The sequence below is a fragment of the Lissotriton vulgaris genome, chromosome 1_1, assembly GCF_964263255.1.
Source record: "Lissotriton vulgaris chromosome 1_1, aLisVul1.2, whole genome shotgun sequence".
In the NCBI taxonomy this organism is placed as follows: Eukaryota; Metazoa; Chordata; class Amphibia; order Caudata; family Salamandridae; genus Lissotriton; species Lissotriton vulgaris.
Genome location: NC_141685.1, coordinates 600820303 through 600839952, shown reverse-complemented (window position 1 = coordinate 600839952; position 19650 = coordinate 600820303). Strand labels below are relative to the sequence as shown.

The following is a 19650-nucleotide window of genomic DNA, read 5'->3' as shown; positions in this document are numbered from 1 at the left end:
CTTCACGGCTGAGGGGACGCTTTTCGAGAATGGAGCCCAAGCCCTAGCAGGCAAGCGTCCGAGTTCCAAGGTGTCCCAGGGCCATTTCAGTGGACCAGGCCCAAAACCGAGGAGCCGTCCGCCATTTTGACAGCCATGTGGCAGCCGCCTATCGCTGCACTGCAAGAGTGGGAGCAACTCCACAACATGGTGAGCGAGACGCTGTGGCCGCAAGAGCGAGCGCAACTCAGCTAGATGGCCGCCACCTGGGGAGGCCCGTTCACGCCGCCTCCCCCCCCCCCCCCCGAGCCGCCGCACGCCAATTTTCGGAGCAGCATTGTAGGATACCAAAACCAGTGCGGCAGTTTACTGGACATCACCTGGGTGCCTGTCGTACATGTTGTGTCAGCCATGTGACACTGGACACAGACCGCTACTGACGAGGCCTCCCCCCGCACCACCCGGGACGCCCCACGCTGTTTTTCTGTGCTGCATTGTAGGATCCCTAAACCAGTGCGGCACCCAGGCGACATCACCTGGGTGCCGTCCAGAACTCTGCACGTTGTGCTGCCTTGGGACTATTCGCACAACAGACCGCTACTGACGAGGCCTCCCCCCGCCCCACCCGGGACGCCCCACGCCAATTTTCGGAGCAGCATTGTAGGATCCCTAAACCAGTGCGGCACCCAGGCGACATCACCTGGGTGCCGTCCAGAACTCTGCACGTTGTGCTGCCTTGGGACTATTCGCACAAAAGACAGCTTCTAACCATTGTTGCTTTTTGTGTTAAGAAATGTTTAAATGTTTTTAGTTTTTGTTCTGTTCATTATCGTTAAAAGTTAATAAAGTTTTATAACCTTAATTTGTTGGAGTGTTATCTATTTTTTGAAAAACGGGTGAATGGGGCCTTGAATCGGGTTATTGTCATGTGTGGGCTTTGGAAGTGTGCTGCTGCAGGATCGGACATTTCAAACTCAAATGCACGTTCTTTTTCTTACCTTTCCGAAGCATGGAGCGCAATAGCAGGCAGAGAAAGGGCGATGCACGTGTTGAACACTACCTGACCTGGCAAGTTGCTGGCAGTGCCCCCCGCCCGCTCCTGAAAGAGGGCACACACACACCGCCGCCCCGAGTACTTCACAAATCTTTAAAAGACCATGCGCTTGTTCATGAGGCTTAAATGGTTTATCACCTCTTCTAGAACCCCTGCATCGACCCTCTGACGTTTCATGGAAAAATTACCATGTAACACAATACCAAGCCCTGTCAGCTGAAACCCCCAAGGAATCGTGGGGCATATTATCAAGGGGGTTTATCTCCGCTTTTTTGGCTTTAAAAACCATGAAAGCGGAGATAAAATTATTTCCCTATTATCAAGCTGTCGCTAACACCAGTTAGTGACAGCTAAAAGGAGATAGCGACCATCTTGGGCCCCGCTTTGCATGTCAGTGATACTTATCACTAATGACATGCAAAGTGGCGTGCCAAGATGTTAGCGACTGGAAACAGTCCCTAACATCGCTACCTTCTATTACCAACTTTCGGAGATATTCGCGCTAAGCGCGAATATCTCCAAAATCTAACACCTGCCCTGAGCAGTTCTTAGCCATGTTATCCAATGGGAGGTGGATAACATGGCTAAGAGCATTAGGTCGATAATACATGAATATCGCTGACTTTTCTGCGATAATAGCAAGGTTTATCTGCGATAAAAATCGCCGATGTGCGGCGATAATTTTTGTCTCTAAACAAGTTAGAGACAAAAATTATCGCTAGTTGTTCGTAATATGCCCCCGGGTTTTTGCTTGCAGAAATCGGGAGGCGGGAGACTAGCACTGAAATCAGTACTCACACGCCTGAATCAGGAGGATTGGCATGTCTGAATTCTCTACAGCTGGGGCCATAAACTACATCCGCAGGGTTAGGTGATAGCCTGGAACCAGCCTGGCATCTAAAATGGCTGCCGTGCACGACAAAATTGTGGCATTCGAAAAAAGGCAAGATGGCGCAGCCGCTGGAAGAGATGTATCAACATATATCTGCCTCCTCAGCCACCCTCAGGAAACATAGGGGATTAGGATATGTCTCCCGCACCCCCTTATACCTAGTACTTTAATTAACGAAGCACAAAATGGCGAATTCCCGTTTCGCTACCAGTTTGCGGCCCAGTTCGCGGCCCGTGAAGCGCTTCTACCGTGAAAAATTGTGGCATTCGAAAAAAGGCAAGATGGCGCAGCCGCTGGAAGAGATGTATCAACATATATCTGCCTCCTCAGCCACCCTCAGGAAACATAGGGGATTAGGATATGTCTCCCGCACCCCCTTATACCTAGTACTTTAATTAACGAAGCACAAAATGGCGAATTCCCGTTTCGCTACCAGTTTGCGGCCCAGTTCGCGGCCCGTGAAGCGCTTCTACCGTGAAAAATCTTTTTTTTTTTATTTTCCCCACGGGACCCTTTAATAACCCCAACAACATTCCTAGGGGGTCAAGAAGGGGATACCTTGCCCCCTTTCATTAAATTCCCCCTTAGTTTTTCACCTTTTCTTCTCTCTCGATCCTACCGAGAGACAAGATGGCGGCCGCTCCGGACTGTCACGCAGCAAAAAAAAAAAAAAAGCTCACGCACAGCCGCTGGAAGAGATGTATCAACATATATCAGCCTCCTCACCCACCCTCAGGAAACATAGGGGATTAGGATACGTCTCCCGCACCCACTTATAACTAGTAATTTAATTTACGAAGCACAAAATGGCGAATTCCCGTTTCGCTACCAGTTCGCGGCCGCGCTTCTACCGTGAAAAATCATTTTTTTTTTATTTTCCCCACGGGACCCTTTAATAACCCCAACAACATTCCTAGGGGGTCAAGAGGGGGATACCTTGCCCCCTTTCATTAAATTCCCCCTTCGTTTTCCACCTCTTCTTCTCTCTCGATCCTACCGAGAGACAAGATGGCGTCCGCTCCGGACTGTTTAGAATGTTGACAGACACCGGAGAGCCAATCAGCTTTCTGCGCGCAAAGTTCCGATAAGCGAAAAGTAAGCGGACCGGATCGCTGCCCAGAGCGCTGTTACAGATATATATCTTGGTTTGAACGTTAATTTCTCAAAAACTACTGGAGCACATATATTGAGACCTAGCAAAGGCACATCGGGCTAACAGTCCCTACAATTTTGCCAAGTTTCGTGCAAATCCATTCAGCCGTTCGAGCTAAAAGTGAGTCCAACCGCCCTATGGAAATTAACATGGGAAAAACGCGTTTTGGGACCCCCCTTTTTTCTCAGCCCCCCCTTGACGAAACCCCACCAAATTTTCAGGGGCTGCTCAGAAACAAAATGTGCCATTTTCCTGAAAATTTCAGCCGATTCCGTCCACAAACGCCAAAGTTATTAGACATAGAATTTTCAAAAGTCCCATAGGGAAAAAATTCTAACTATATATACCTACTGGCGATAGCCAGTAGGTAATATATGTGTATGTATTCACTGAAAAAAATAAAGTTAAAGACCATTTATGGTTTAGTGTGGGAGTAATCCTTCAATCCTGCCAAATTTCACAAAGTAATGTAAAACTTCTGCGAAATTATATTTTTAAAGTGAAAAGGGATTTGCCGGTATATCCCTCACAAGCACTTTTGGTAAAAATGTCTAGCAAAATATAATCTACTTATCACAATTACACCACTTTAGACCGGCATTATTAAAATTTCTCCCAGACCTTGTTACGGGTCAGTGAACACAAAACTGAAAACGTCCTGAAATTCACCAGTGGTGGTGTGCAACGTACGATACACACCCCTACGCATCCCTCCACTATAGATTGCTCTTTGTTTGTATGCAGCTTTTTTTTTTAAACATTCCTGGAGAGTACTGAACATGGCAGTGGGTATGAGTTATTTTGTAAATTCCGCATTGCACACTATCATTTGCACTTTTCATGGCGTTTTCAGTTTTGTGTTAGCTGAACCAAAACTGATTCTTAACTGTGTTATTTCGTCAGCAAAGTTAATGTGTTTTATGACGTATTACATGCGCTCCTGAGAGTTATGCTCAAGTCTTATATATACAATCGACAGAAAACTAACCTTTCTAAACATGTGACAAATTTTGTGTGGATTCAGTAAATGATTCTGAATGTATTAGCACATGGAAACGTCCTGTTGACATCTGCTTCAGTGCCTTTGCTGAAAGGGGTATGACATTGAGACAAGATAGAATAGACTAGACATGCTATGTCTCTGCCAAATTACATGCAGAACATCAAACAGTCCCAGTTTTATTAGTAAATCCATAATGTTTTGACCTCCCTCTTTAGTTCCCGTGCAATCAGATATGCAGAAAACCTGACAAAGTGTAGGTTGTGTAGCTTGTGAACTGCCTGCCATGTTTGATGCAAATTCTTCAAAGAGCAATATAGTTATAAGCAAATTTCATTTTTATTGTAGTCTTGTGAACTCTTTCCCGCCCTCGATGGGCAAACCAATAGAAAAGCATTCCTTCCTAGTTTCTACCAAGTTTTATGGAAATTCCTTACACAGTGTATACAGTTCCTCTCCTTTTGGACAAATCACTTTTGATCCCCATGAAACTTAGGGTATTTAAATCGTCTGCTCCCATTACGATCATGGTTCACCTACAATGGGGTCAGTTAAACATGGAGAGCTGGAGATGTTCACTGAATCAATCCTACCCTGTCTGGGCCTTGGTCCACTAGACACCCACAATAAGATAACTGACTGGCAGACCCAGTCCTTAGATCAAAATGTCCCTAAAGGGATAGAAACAGAAAAATCTAATAACAAGTCTGCCCTGTGGTATATCCCCCACATCAAAAATCTAAAGAAAAATGTTAGGGTTGCAGAAAGGGAATGAAGGAAAGAGTATACCTAACCAAAAAAGTATATATATGGGGAGAGATAGAGTTTATAATGCTGAAATCCATTCTGCCCAAGTGTCTTATTCTGAAATAAGGATTAATAAAGCTGGCAAAAGCCTCAGAGAAATGTTTGAAATCACAAAAATGTTGCTAGACCTTTCCTCCAGCACACATCTTTCTGACCTTAACTGAAAGACACAATCCTTTTGCCTCTTTCTTTAATTTTAAAATTTTGGAAATCTGTCAATCCTTTGAAAAGGACTGTGGAAGCATTAATTCTGTTCCCAACAACAATTGTAGGGGTTATTGTCCCTTCATCCTTTCCAAATTCCATCCCCTCTCATTGGAGGAGCTGAAGGCTCTTTTCAGTAAAATCAAATCAGAATCTCCCCTTGATCCAACTCCCCCCAGGATCATTGCTCTAGAGCAGGAGACTATTCTCCCTATGCTGCTCAAAATGGCCAATCTGTCGCTGGAAAACTGGATCGATTTCTCAACCCTGGAAACATGTGGTGGTTAAAGCCATACTGAAAAAAACGTAACCTTGACCCTGACTGTTTTGAAAACCTCCGTCCTATTTTGTTTTTACCAGCTTTTAGTAAGGTGGTTGAAAAAACTGTTAATAGATACCTCTCTGATTTTTTGGAGGCCAACTCTTTCTTGCATCAAACACAAACTGGCTTCCGCTCCAGACACAGCACAGACTGCCCTTTTGGCAGTGGTGGAAGAGGCTAAATAGAACTCTATATGGGGACACGGTTGCCATCATCTACTTGATCCTTAGTGCGGCCTTGAACACCGTTGACCATTCTGTATTTCTGCATAATGTTGGTGTTACAGGAATAGCGTTGGACTGGGGTGGTTCTAAATGAGCATACATTCCAGGTTGTTGACAAGGGCATTGCCTTGAATATCTTGCTTGTCACCTGTAGGGTCCCGCAGGTGTCCACACTCAGCCCAATGTTATTTAACATCTATCGTCAATCATTGGCAGGCATTGTAGCTCCCTTTTGGGGATGACACCCAGTTGCTTTCACTTACTCTTGGTTCTGACTCGCTCCCAGTCAATCTGGGAACCTGCAGGGAACAAATATCCAGCTGAATGAATCAACCCTGTCTCAAGATCAATGGAGCCAAAACTGAATTAGTGACAGATGGCAATATGTCCCCCATCCAAAACGATCTGGCTCGGCCTACTCACCTGGGTCCCCCGACTAATAAGTCAACTATAAAAGGTCTGGGGATGTGGATTGATGACACCTTAATGAGGGTATCCAGGCCTGTGAAGCATCAGCAGCCAGCTGCTTTGGTTTGTTGTGGATGCTACGTTAGATTTTGCTGCTGCTGCCTCAGACCGCGAGGCACGTAGTAGTCCAGGCATTAATCCTTTCCCACCTAGACTATGGGAATTTTCTTTAGCTTGGTTCTGCCAAGGCAGTCGTCCAGGAACTGCAAGTGATACAAAATGCAGCTGCTTGTATGTTACTGAGTATTCCCAGGTCTAAATCTCCCAGGCTGGGGTTGATGGCATTGCATTGGCTTCTCATTGTTCAAATAATTGAATTCAAGTCCTCATGCATTGCCCATAGCATTCTCCAAGGGAAAGGCCCGCCCATCCTTCAACATCTTGTCACTCACTACACCCCAATATGGTCCTTTGTTCTTCCAACAAAGCATCTGGTTACGGTTCATGGAGTTCAAAGAGCCAGAAAGGGAGGGCGCTCCTTTCAAATCAATGATGCTAAGCTCTGGAAATTTCCCCACTTGGCCATTAGGTGTCTGGACAATCAGTTACGCTTTCGCAAAGCCATTAAATCTTGGCGCTTTCCATGGTGACCTCTCATAGGATTGACTACACCCGATCTCAGGCTTGCTGTGCTTCCTCTTTCTCTGAGCGCTGGGATGCCTCCGGTTCGCCATGCACTCTACAAATCTAGTAGCATTGCATAGCATAGTGCCAATGTTATCAGCAAATTAACACTTTTTTGCCCACCGCCTTTTTCAACTAGGCCCCCCCATTGACGGATCAGGACAATCAAAAGAAAGTGTACAGGTTAAGTCTCTGAAACAGTTAATCCAGATCCACCAGAAACCCTTCATTAACTCCCCCATTGCGTTGTAACAAAAACTGAAATGGCTGCACTGGGTGCAACAGCCTGTCACATCTGTAGCTGGGTCATCAAGCCCAGCCAACAACTTATGCAAATAAAAATGTAATTGATCACCCCATTTAACTTTGCCCCCTGCTGGACTGGCATAAGACTTGACATACCAATAGAAGAATATTCCTTTCAAGCTTCTGCCAAATTTTGTGTAGCTTCATCATAGATTCCAAACATATGTGCAAACACTTCCTCCCACTCCCCCTTTTACCAAGGTCCCCCATGATGGATCTGCATGAATTTGAAAATGCCACAAATATTCTGACAAATTTCATGCATATTTATATAATGGTGAAAACTTTATAAGCAAATCAACAACTAGCTTTTCATCTGACCAGATATACAAAGTTGTAAACCTTTTTAAACCCACACAGACCATTCTTGCATGTCAATATAAAAAAAACTACTGAATGGATTTACACCACAGTAAAAATGAAAAATGTTGGACTGTTTTTTCCTACGTAAGCTAAATTGGGGAAACATTTTTTTCCTACACATAGATGCACAAACATTTTCCATACTAGTCCTTAGTTGGCCATGCTAGGGAAGTGCCACAGTTGGTGCAGATTGGTCAATGGGCCCCAAAGTTGTAAGCAAACAAAAAAAACTATTTAATTGAAATACGGATTGAAACATAATATTCAGTAACACCACTGGTGTGTGAGTTGTGGATGGCATTGCTTTTGTGTGAGTTATTTTGTTGCATACTTAACCATTAGTAACTTCAGATTAAGTGTAAACTCTTAGTGAATTTCAGCAGTGTTTTTAAACATGTTAATCAATGCTTAATTTTGTAGTGGGTAAGTCCCACAGGTTCTGGTGTAGATAAGTAGACACCGTAGACCAATTCAGGTACTTGTAGTTGATGTTTATTTGCATAAGTCAAGGTCAAGATTACAGCCCCATTAGGAGCAGCCCACTGGCTGCTCAGCCCATCCTTAACTGACACTCTGATGCATCCAACATTCCACACAGACTAGGATTCCAATAAGAATGCACACACACAGGGCTGAGCAGCTGGATGCAAGTACATACACATTACATGAGAATACTACAAATTTGTAAAAATATAAGTGGAGGCCCCGAGGTATTTCTCAGGAAGTTACTGCAGTTGGAGCCAAACAATTGCTCCACTCAACACTGCCAATCTTTCCCACGTCATCTAATGCTGTAAATATGGCATGAACATGTATCTTTTATATTTATTTAAAGTATATTAAATATGTTCTTGATGGACTGTCAAAAAAGTATATGTTCAGGGCCTGGTTGAGTAGCGGTCAGGTGCAACTGTATCCCTCACCAATGTCGATTGAAATGTTAGTGCACAATTATGCTTTGTATTTGTTTTTTATTGAACTGTCAATAAAAAGATTTAGTTTAAAAAAAGTGTACAGTCAACTCCACCATGTGGTAGACTGTCAAAAATAAGTGCCTGTGTTTACAAATACATGCTGGTGCTAAGATTAAGCACTGGTTAATATTTTATAACCAACTGTAACCATTTCTGCTCATTCATTGTAGTTTTTCAGTGAATTTTGGGACTTTTGAAGATATACTACATCAAATATTTGAGGCTAATGGACCTTCATTGGAACCCTCAAAGTGATCATGATCCCAGTCCTGGGTTAACAAAACTGTTCATGGTCCTAACAAAGGCCCAAGAGCACTCGCTGCATGGTATGTGGACCACAAGGCTGAGTTCGCAGGCCTTGCAGCTGCACTGGTCGTCTCGTCCTCTGGGTCTGAGAACCTTCCCGTTCCCCCTGAGCCAGTTGTCGGGGAATGGAAATGCTTTCTTCTAACACTCAAAGCTCCTTCACTGTGTTTGGGAGTTGTGGACCATGTCCCATGTCCTGTAAAGGTAACCACAACAGATTTTTCTCAGTTGTGGTCAGCCAATCAGAAACTTTGGGTCCAAAAACCTGACTTTCGGTCCACAAACAAGATAAAGGAAAGATCGCTCACTCATTTAAATTCAGTTATTTTTTATGTTGACAGATGAATCCGGATTTGTAGACCATTTCAGGACTAATGGTCTACCCTTTTAACCCCACTGACACATTTTTGTAATGCTAATTTCACAATCGCATGAACAGATTTACACTAAAATAAGCAAAGGCACTTGAAAAATCTTCTTTCAAGAGTGATGTTATTAGATTCTCCTATTTATTTGCTGTAGAGGAAAGCAAAGATTTATGTGGAAGATAAAGTGGAAAAAGTCAGAAAATTAATTTTTGTAATTTGACAAATCTGCACAAAACTTGCAAAGTTAATTTGAATTCGGATGACCTAAAGTGTTATGCAGATTTGTTGAATGATACCAAATGTATTTAAAAAAAAGTCAATGGTAACTATCTATCTATCTATCTATCTATCTATCTATCTATCTATCTATCTATCTATCTATCTATCTATATCTCTCTTCCTATCATATATATATATATATATATATATATATATATATATATATATATATATATATATATATATATATATATATATATATATATATATATATATATATATATATATATATATATATATATATATATATATATATAACCTACTGGCGATAGCCAGTAGGTATATATAGTTAGGACCTAGCTACCATAGGAAATCCGCAACATTCTCTTGGGAATAACTTTGGCGCCGGTTGAGGAATTTGCGTGTAATTTTCCCAAATTTTGTCCGGCTCCAAAATTTGGAAAGTTTCAGGTGGATTCGTGAAGTGGGGGCTGAGAAAAAAGGGGGGTCCCAAAACGTGTTTTCCCCATCTTAATTTCCATAGGACGGTCTGATAAGTCTACAGCCCGAACCGCTGAACGGAATTACGCCAAACTTTGCAAAATTGTAGGGACTGGTACGCAGATGTGCCTTTGCTATGTTTGTTGAAAATTGCTCCAGTGGTTTTTACGAAAATTAGGTTCAAAAACACATTTATATCTATATGAGTTTACGCGTCCGCGTACCGGAGGCGTACGTGCGCGTACCCTTGCGTGCGCGAGCGCGATCCTGATTGGCTGGTAGTCGACTGTTAACATTCCAAACTGTCCAAACCAGGAAGAGTTGGCCACCATCTTGTTTCTCAGGAGAACTGAGGCACAGAGAGCCCAAAACAAGAGTCGAAAACACGAAAAGGGGGCAGGTTAGAGACCCCCAACCCCCTAGCCCTTCTCAGGGGGTCCCAGAAGGACCCCCAAGAGCACAAAAAAAATCAAAAAATTGCGGGGTACGTGCACGGTACGCGTACGATGCGCGCGTACGTACGCGTACCGTGCGCGTACCCCGCGATTTTATAAAAAAAATAATAATAATAATTTTGCCCTTGGGGGTCCTTCTGGGACAACCTGAGAAGGGCTAGGGGTCAGGGGGTCTCTACTCTGCCCCCTTTTCGCGTTTTCCACTTTTGTTTTGTGCTCTCTTGTGCCTCAGTTCTACTGAGAAACAAGATGGCTGCTCAGGTGGTACCAGAAGGACATTAACGTATAAAAACGTTATTCGCTAATAGAATTTGCATTTACAAAACCTTTGAAGTTTTTTTTAAAATATAGGTTTCACACCAGATATAATTAGGAATTAGCATTTAAAAAACCTTGCAAATTCACTGAAAAAAAACATAGGTTTCAGGCCTTATATAGTTAGGAATTAGCATTGAAAAACCTTGCAAATTCACTTAAAAAAACATTGGTTTCAGGCCTTCTATAATTAGGAATTAGCATTTAAAAACCTTGCAAATTCACTTAAAAAACCATAGGTTTCAGGCCTTATATAGTTAGGAATTAGCATTTAAAAACCTTGCAAATTCACTTAAAAAACCATAGGTTTCAGGCCTTCTATAATTAGGAATTAGCATTTAAAAACCTTGCAAATTCACTTAAAAAACCATAGGTTTCAGGCCTTATATAGGTAGGAATTAGCATTTAAAAAACCTTTGAAATTCACTGAAAAAAACATAGGTTTCAGGCCTTATATAGTTAGGAATTAGCTTTAAAAAACCTTTGAAATTCCATCAAAAAAAGTTTTAGTGGTGTTATAGTTTGCTGGACATTTCACTCATACAAAACCACTGAAATTGCTCCTATATAGTTAGTTGTACTAACTATATTTCGCGCACCCGTAATGCACTGCTGATGATGTCACATATTAGATCATTCATGACATGGTCAGTGACATCACTGATGACATCACTGATGACATCATCCACGTGACAATCACATACACCTTTTTATACACAAGTAAAATCTTTCATCACTCTTCGTAAAATACAGAGTATCATATTTGAATCCATTGTCACAGCAATACAAGTATCTAAAAACCCACTCAGTGATTCATAGATGTATGCACACATCTAATCACTTACCTGTAGATTCACTCATACATGCTGTCAATGAACAATAGAACACTATCAAAAATACGTATACACCTATATCAACATTGCACAGCAGCACACATCTTATTCACATATGAAGTCATCCCACTCACTTAGGCAAACAATGGATCATACTTACATACTTACTTAACTACACACTTATACAAACACCACTTCATCTATTCATTTAGATAGTAAGTCATTCTTAGTGAATCATAAAATCATTATTACAAGTATATAGTTATCCATACAGTCACTCACACAATCATTGAGTCTTATGGATACTTATTTATATACAACTGACACATACACTGCCTTTTATTTTCCTAGTTTGTTGGACATGTACCATTGAGAAATATATTTGCTCATCACCACACCCTTAAAGAGATTCACTCACCCAAACTGTTAGAACATGTAATTTTAACTTCATATATCTACTGAATCAACTATTCACACATCTTTGGACAGTCACACACCCCCCACTGAACCACACACACTTTCACTCTCCCATACAAATACTCAGTTATCGAATCAATAACTAATATAGACTTTCACATAGCTAGTAACCAACTGGAGAACCAGTTTACACAACGACTGACAAAGTGATACAGATATTCACACAGTTTAGTCCCTATCCACTATATTTAGTGAGACACTATAAATTGGTCAAGTAAACAGTTAATTACACTGCTACTAAATCCTCCCTCCAAATATTTATTTATATATATCCACTCATTCTTCAATGCAAATTGCTATATATATAATGCATATTTAAATAAAGAAGCAAACCAAATTCACTGGATGATGTCATCAGTGATGTCATTCGAGATGTCATCAGTGATGTCACTGACCATGTCATGAATGATCTAATATGTGACATCATCAGCAGTGTATTGCGGGTGCGCGAAATATAGTTAGTACAACTAACTATATAGGAGCAATTTCACAATTTCAATGGTTTTGTATGAGTGAAATGTCCAGCAAACTATAACACCCCTAAAACTTTTTGTGAGTGAATTTCAAAGTTTTTTTTAAAGCTAATTTCTAACTAAATAAGGCCTGAAACCTATGGTTTTTTCAGTGAATATATATATATATATATATATATATATATATATATATATATATATATATATATATATATATATATATATATATATATATATTCACCCAAACCCTTTGATGGTAATATTGGACCATGTGACAGGTTATCCTTATGTGCTTTGTATATTACTTGATTATTTTGGGGAATTCTGTCGTTTTGAAAGTGCAGCTAATAATGGGCGGTGCCTGGAATTGGAATGGACAATGGAGTGGGCCATTGGAATTTTGCGATTCTATGGCAGCAGTGTTTATTGTTGTGTTATGGATGTACCGAATTGTGCCACATAATTTGTGCAATTCACAGGTTTCAAGAAATATGTTCTAGCTCAAATGGATCAAAATAATACTGCACAAGAATTTGATTGATAATATGGAGTTTAGGTGCATAATTTAGATAACTTTGCCACATTATTTTGTTCTCCATTCTCCATAATACTATTAGCCTATAGTATGGTAAACCTCTACAGTGGTGTGGGGTTATCATGATGATGACATTTTCTATATTTCAATTTCTTTTGCTGTCGCTGCCATAACTGTTTTAAGCTGTATCATGTACGTGGTATTCCTTTTAGGGTGAACAAGGCTTTGCGGGAGAACCTGGAGAACTGGGGTATCCAGGAGACAAGGTAGGCACATTACATGTTTTTCTAATTGATAAATGCTGTTACAAAGTCAATCAGTTCTCTGTAGCTCCTCACGAGCATTTCTTTGAAGTACATGTCATGTTATGGAGACAATAAAAGTGTTGAGTGCACGCTGAAAGAATACCCTACTCTGTAGCTCTGACATGTGTTTTGCTCATCTTTCTCACTGCAATAAATCATGGTACAATTATAGGCCACACGCAATCAGTGCTTAATTTCAGTGGTTAGTTAGTAAAAAAAAATATATGCCTGGCTCTCGTCAGGAGGCAGCTTGCACCAACCCATTTCTCATTGTAGCACCCGCCGAAAACAGAATCCTACTACTAACCATGAAAGTGAGGAGAGAATGTGGCATAGGGGCCAGCACTGGCGATTTCGGAGCTGGTGGAACCAGGTTTGAGTCCCGGCATCATCACAACATCCTGTGATTCTGGGCAAATTTAATCTCCTCGTAAATGAATGTGTCCTTAGCTGATGCTCATGAAAAGCGCCAGAGTTGATGATTAAGTGCCAGTGCTGAGCTCCGGAAACCACTGGCTCAAATTAAGCACTACTTAATTTGTAAAAGAATAAGTACAATGCCCAAAGTTTTGCCCAGAAGCCCAAAGCTGGCGCTATTGAAGGCAGGGTCCTGAATACCAAGGATGAGCAGTCTTGGTCCCACCTCCTGCCTCTTTAATCCACTGTCAGACAGTCCATGCATCCTTATCTCCCTCAAGCTGGTTCTTTTTCATCCTTAAATTCTCCCCTTGACACTGTTTTTTCATCTTTCCCTTCCTTCTCCTTTCCCTCCTTTCTGTTTTTCACCCTCTTGCTTGGGGTCGACGTCTATTGAGGAAATGGTAGTGCCCAAAAAATAGTTTTGGTAAGCCCGACATGCAAACACTGGCTCAGAGTAAGCACTGAATGCAGTTCATGGAAAAACATGTTGGTAGTTTGATTGGTACTGAACTTTTGTTCATGACCATGGTGACATTGGTAGTGCAACATACAGGTAAAAGTAGTTTTGGCATAGAATACTCATATGTAACTAATCTCTCAAGTACTGTATCTACCATGGTTAGTTCTAACCTATGGTAAGTAGTGTGTTTTGGCCACCTACATTTTAGCTGCTTTTCGCTGTAATCTCCTTTCAGTGTTGGTCTGGTTAAAGATTTTGATCAAGGCACCTGTACTCTTTTTCACACAGAATCCAGCATGCCACATAGTCCTGTAGTACTCTACCAAACTGATGCCACTTTCTTTAGGTGAGCACTGCACCATCAGCCCTGTAAGGAATGTAATTTAGTTTGACAGATGTCTTTAGAGGAGGACAAATTACTTTCTGATATTTGTACCTGCTTTGTCTATTTCTACAGTAAAGTCCCGAACTTTATTCTCATATCTACCCAGTGCTTAATGTGGCTATTGGTTGCAGGTAATGGTAGTAGGCACTGACAAGTATTTTAAAGGACCAGGGTTTATTTTTCCATCATCAGAATATGACCCAGGGCAAGAGAGTGAACGTCTGAAAAGGGTGAAAGGAAGGAAGAGAGAGATGAAAGAACAGTGAAAAAGTGACAATGCATAGGTGAAAAACCTGCAAAGTTGGGCTTAAGAGAAAATAAGTGTAGGGCTGTCAGAGGAAGCGGCATGGCACTGGAACTAAGAGTAGGCAGTAGTGTACAAGAGTCGTATAGCAATCCCATAATTATCAGCATCAACAGCCAGCTCCTAAGAAAATGTTTTTATAAATCATATCAAACAATGTATCTACCTCACTAATGGACTCTCCTCCCACTAAAAACTTTATTACCTCTGATCATGGCCAGTTTGGGATTTCCGCATGATCTCAGCATTTTTTGTTTGCACTTTACTTTTATTGGATTTAAAAAGGGGAAAAATAATGCATGTTAAATTGGCCTTTTCTAAATTACAAAAATGTCTTAAATGCACCTGTGTCACTACTTCTGTTGTGAGTAGGGGACTATGGCACCCATTGCTATAATTTGAATTTATTCCCAGCACCAGGATGCCTATAGAAGAACTCTCAATGATAATCCATTGGCATTCATTTATGCATTAAAATTGCCTTAATGTGATTATGTAAGCAATGGTCCTAGCTTACCCTGTCCAAACCTCTGTCTAGACTCATGGCCACAGCCATCATCTCGGTCTTAACGGATTTCGAGTCTGCATTTTTTTTCATTCTGCTGACACCAGTTAGGCAAGTCAAAATGAACCTCAAAAGATGCTCTCAAAAGGAAGGTGCTTTTGTGGATGAAGCCTGTCAACAGTTATTCGCCTAGCTGTGTTAGCTGTGTTGTTCGAAAGTATTTCATTTTTCCTCTGTAAATTGGTTAGAAGAAATCATTTAAAAAAATTAACTTCAGAAAATGATCAATTAAATACAAATCACAGACAATTGCTTCTGGGGTATACTGTCATTTTGAAATGCTTTTTCTAACAGCATGAACCACATTGCGCCACCTACAGTTATATTGCCATGTACTTCACCGCATAGTGCTAATCCAATAAATAATCATGAATGTGCATTGTTTGGCTTTTACTTCTAAAAGGGCTTTGTAGTTTTTAAATGTAATAAACGTTGACTTCCCACACACTATTTCCAATTTTCATTTTTTTATTATGAAACTTCCAGCCTGTAAAAGGTTTTACACAATAGTGGGAAATATTAAGTGATTGGCTGGAAGCCAGTAATCACAAGCGGGGAGGGTGGAACAGAGATGAAGGCAGCTTTAAAGCACTAGCAGTTGCTACCAATCCCCATCCCTAATTCTTGCATTACATACAGAAGATCACGGTACCTATTTCTTCTTGTGCCCTTCGCTTTTGGCATGGTGCTTTCAGACCAGCTTTAGAGGAGGTTGAGATGTCCTCCTTTTGAGTTTAATATATGGAATGAAGAACCATTCTCTTACCTTGTTCAGGAGGACACTGTGACTCTGCTTTGAAGCAAATTGCTCATTCTGATCACTATATTTCAATTCTGCCAGATATTGTGACAGTTGTCCACTCAGCGGTAAAATGGAAGTCAATAATAGGCACTTGTTTCTTAGACTTTCCTAACAGTGTCCTCGGGCTTATAGATGATTTGATTCATGCGCACTACACACATAAATTGGTCATTAATCTTACCAACCACACCCAGAGCACTTTATCATCAGTCCCTCTACTATTCCTAGTACGGTGCGGCTGGTTTATCATTAGATATGTGCACAGCATTCTCTGAAAATGTTTTTCATCGAAACTATCTTAATAATGGAATGTGTAATTTCCCAATATTACCCTTCAGACACAAATCAGAAATACACTTGACACATGTTGGAGTTAAATTATGATCCTTTTCAGTCTCTATTGGTCCTGTAGACTTTGATGTTAGCAGCTGCCTCAAATGATTGTTCTGCCGGAAGACGCCAATTTGTTATAGCAGCTTCTTGGATAGGGCAATAATTTCGGGAAATCACTTAACAGGAATACCAATAAAGCATAAATCTTTGTCAACACTTTCATGGTTCAAGAGCAAGGTTCTTATTAGTTCACATTATTTTATGTTTCTATCATCCAACATGCAAACCAAAGTAAGTTGAAGACACTTTTGAAATTCGCCTTATCTCAGAATGTATGTTAGGTAAGTGCAATATTAGTTTGTTACTGACAATTATGTTGCATCTATGCCCAGTTAGATGGCAGCTTTCAAGCTAATTTGCTATGAATTAGCAGGTTTGTACATCCCAAATGTTGCCAAAACGAATGCTCTTCTGGCTACTACTGTTGTGCTACTGAGAGTGATGCCTACAACAGAGAGCAGTGTCTTTGGAACCTGGTCGGTTCTCCATACATTTTGTAAATGTTGCCTTGGCAAAATTGCCAGGACTTTGTAAACCATGTAGAGAACCTCAAAGCAGTGAACATGGAACATGGCCAATAAGAACAGTTTCTTGGTGATTAGCCCTGTTAGCGGATCTATACAAACCACTCCTCGGTCAGAGCTAGACCAACACCTTTATTTCAGGGAGAAAATCCTGAAACTGGTACGTGGCAGGATTGTGTGGTATAGTGTTGAACCAAAGAGATCATGAATATGAGTGGAAGCATTTTTCAAACTAATAATTCCTACAAATGGTTCTAGAAATCAGTATTGAAGAATATAACTTTACAGAAAGCAGTCCTAACAGGAGGTACTGCCACTATGTGATGAGCTAGGACTAAGATAAGAACTACATGGTCTACCCTAGAGCTCTTAAGCCAGTGGTGATAAACTCTCTTCTCTCTTTCCATGGGCTCACAACTAATATTTGTCAAAATAGCATTAAAAAAGCACCAAAACCCAGGCTGTGGTCGGGTTTGTTGTAGCACCTGGTAGTGGGCACTGAGAGGTGTGGACCACAGAGTTCTTCTGCAGTGTTGTTAAAGACCAGTGATTATTTTGTGCCAGTGGGTACCACCAGAACTGACGTCAGAGGAATTGGACTCTTTACTACCTCCAGCATAATGCTCATCCTCATCTGAGCGGAGAGAAAGCAGAGTAGTTCTTTCTGTTTTCCCAATGAGCATAAAGATAGGACAACCAATCCGGTGACCCTTCACCATTTCTGTGTATTGGCAGCCCTTCCATAAACCATAATGGAAATTAAAGTAGGACTTATGCTCTCGTTCCCGATGTGCATGCGGCTTACCCAGCCGGCAGACTATTCAGCTAATGGGCGAGGGGCCAAAGTAGTTGGAAGTCTGAGCGGCAATGGTGCTGAAGGTTACTACACTTATTATTCGAAGTAGTCTGTCTATCAGCGCTATATTTAGGAGGCTACTGTTTAATTGAGCCAAACATTAATAGTAAAGAACCTAGGTAATTATCTATTGTCCTTCTACGTATAAGATCCATCTGTGTGTGACCTAAAAAAGGCTATCTTCTGATGTAATTAAATATGTAACCCACAGCAAGAATCATGTCAATTCGTGTTCAAATAAAAATCTTTCCTTATTTAAGAATAACTAATGGCACTTGTAAGTTGCTGGTGCAGAAGATTCTAAATAAGGGAATTATTATTATTTACTCGAATGTAAACACTCGCCTTAGGCCATTTGAAATTGTTTTGAAATCAGAGGCCTAGTTGTAAACAGTGACATGCCTGTATGTTTTCACTGCTTATTTTTAACTATGTTTAATTGCATTTTTTAAGGGTGCTGCCGGTTTACCAGGACCACCAGGGATCAGAGGAAAACCCGGGCCTCCTGTAGGTTTGACTTTTTACTGTACTTGCCCTTGTTGCATCCGTGTGTGCTGTTCTAAGCTACTTGCTTTATACACTATCAGGAACACAGTGACAGCTATGTAATCTTACTTAAGAACATATTTAGTTGAATCTGTTGATGTTTTCATAACTGGCTTTTCTCTCTGTATTTATGCGGTGAACAGTGCCGTTTAGGAACATTGGCATATTTACTAAAAATTGTATTATTTTGGGTGACAAACTGTAAGTGTAAGTAATTGTTGCTATTGATCGCCCTAATTAATGTGAAATACTCCTTTTTTATTTACTTTATAGTTAAGTGGAGTTGCATCTTGACAGACCACTTGTATTGTAAATTCTTTTTAGAAAGCAACCCAATCTCCTTCCTTATGTGGAATATCCTTCCATCACAATTTCTCTAGCAATCCCAATATCGTCTGTAGAGCAAATGTTCAAAATCCACTTTCCTAATGGTTAATGTCAGTTTTTATTGTGTTTGTATAGTTATTGCACGTTGCCCTGTCTGGGAAGATGGCAGAATGCCTCAAGACTGCTGTCAATGGTACTTCATGTGTCTTTCCAGGTGAAGTGCTCGTCTCTAGGACAATGCCCAGCTCAACAAATCAGGGGCAGGGCTCTTTTAGGTGGCAACAATCTGGTCCACTGAAAAGCTCTCTCAGTGGCTCTGCATCCTCACCACAAATAGTCTGGACACCCAGTGGTTCATTTGTAAAAAATACATTTGGACCAGCCCATTTCTCAAGCGCGGATCCTCCGCAATAGCAGAGGAGCGTAGCCCCACTGGCCGTGCCAGCAGACAATAAATAAAGTGATAAAAACTCAATGTTATTATCATTTTATTTATGCTCTCTGAGCCCCCAATACAAAAGTACAGGGTGGGCCGGGCCTAGGATGTCAGGGAGGAGTAGAGTGCACACATAAGTGCTAATATGTGTTTGGAAGGCCATCTGAGCCCGGCGAAACACACATGTGCACGTATGTTTCTCCAACCTGGCTAAAGAAACAGCACGGACTCCAATCCAGTGCCTGAGTGGCAAACAAAGCCTCTCAGACCAATCCTGGTGCTTCTCTCTTGCAAGAGCAGCACCTGGATTGTATGGCGAGCCTGTGCCCTGATGGCCCATCCACTTCCGGCTGATGGCCGACAAGAGGAACAGCAAGGCAGGCGGGAGCGGAGAAGCAGGTAAGTCTTTTTTAAACATATTTTATTCCTCCCCACCCCGCCGCCCTCTCCACCCATGCCTGTTAGCGCCGCCTAA

General features: G+C 41.2%; 1 protein-coding gene across 1 annotated transcript in view; it reads left to right on the top strand.

The window, feature by feature from the left end:
• Window positions 1-19650, top strand: part of COL24A1 (collagen type XXIV alpha 1 chain) — an 897023-nt gene that overhangs the window by 437283 nt on the left and 440090 nt on the right. Inside the window, exons 17-18 of the mRNA XM_086954096.1 lie at window positions 13065-13118; window positions 18320-18373. Coding sequence (XP_086810222.1) covers window positions 13065-13118; window positions 18320-18373 — 108 coding nt within the window. The remainder of the gene's footprint in view (window positions 1-13064; window positions 13119-18319; window positions 18374-19650) is intronic.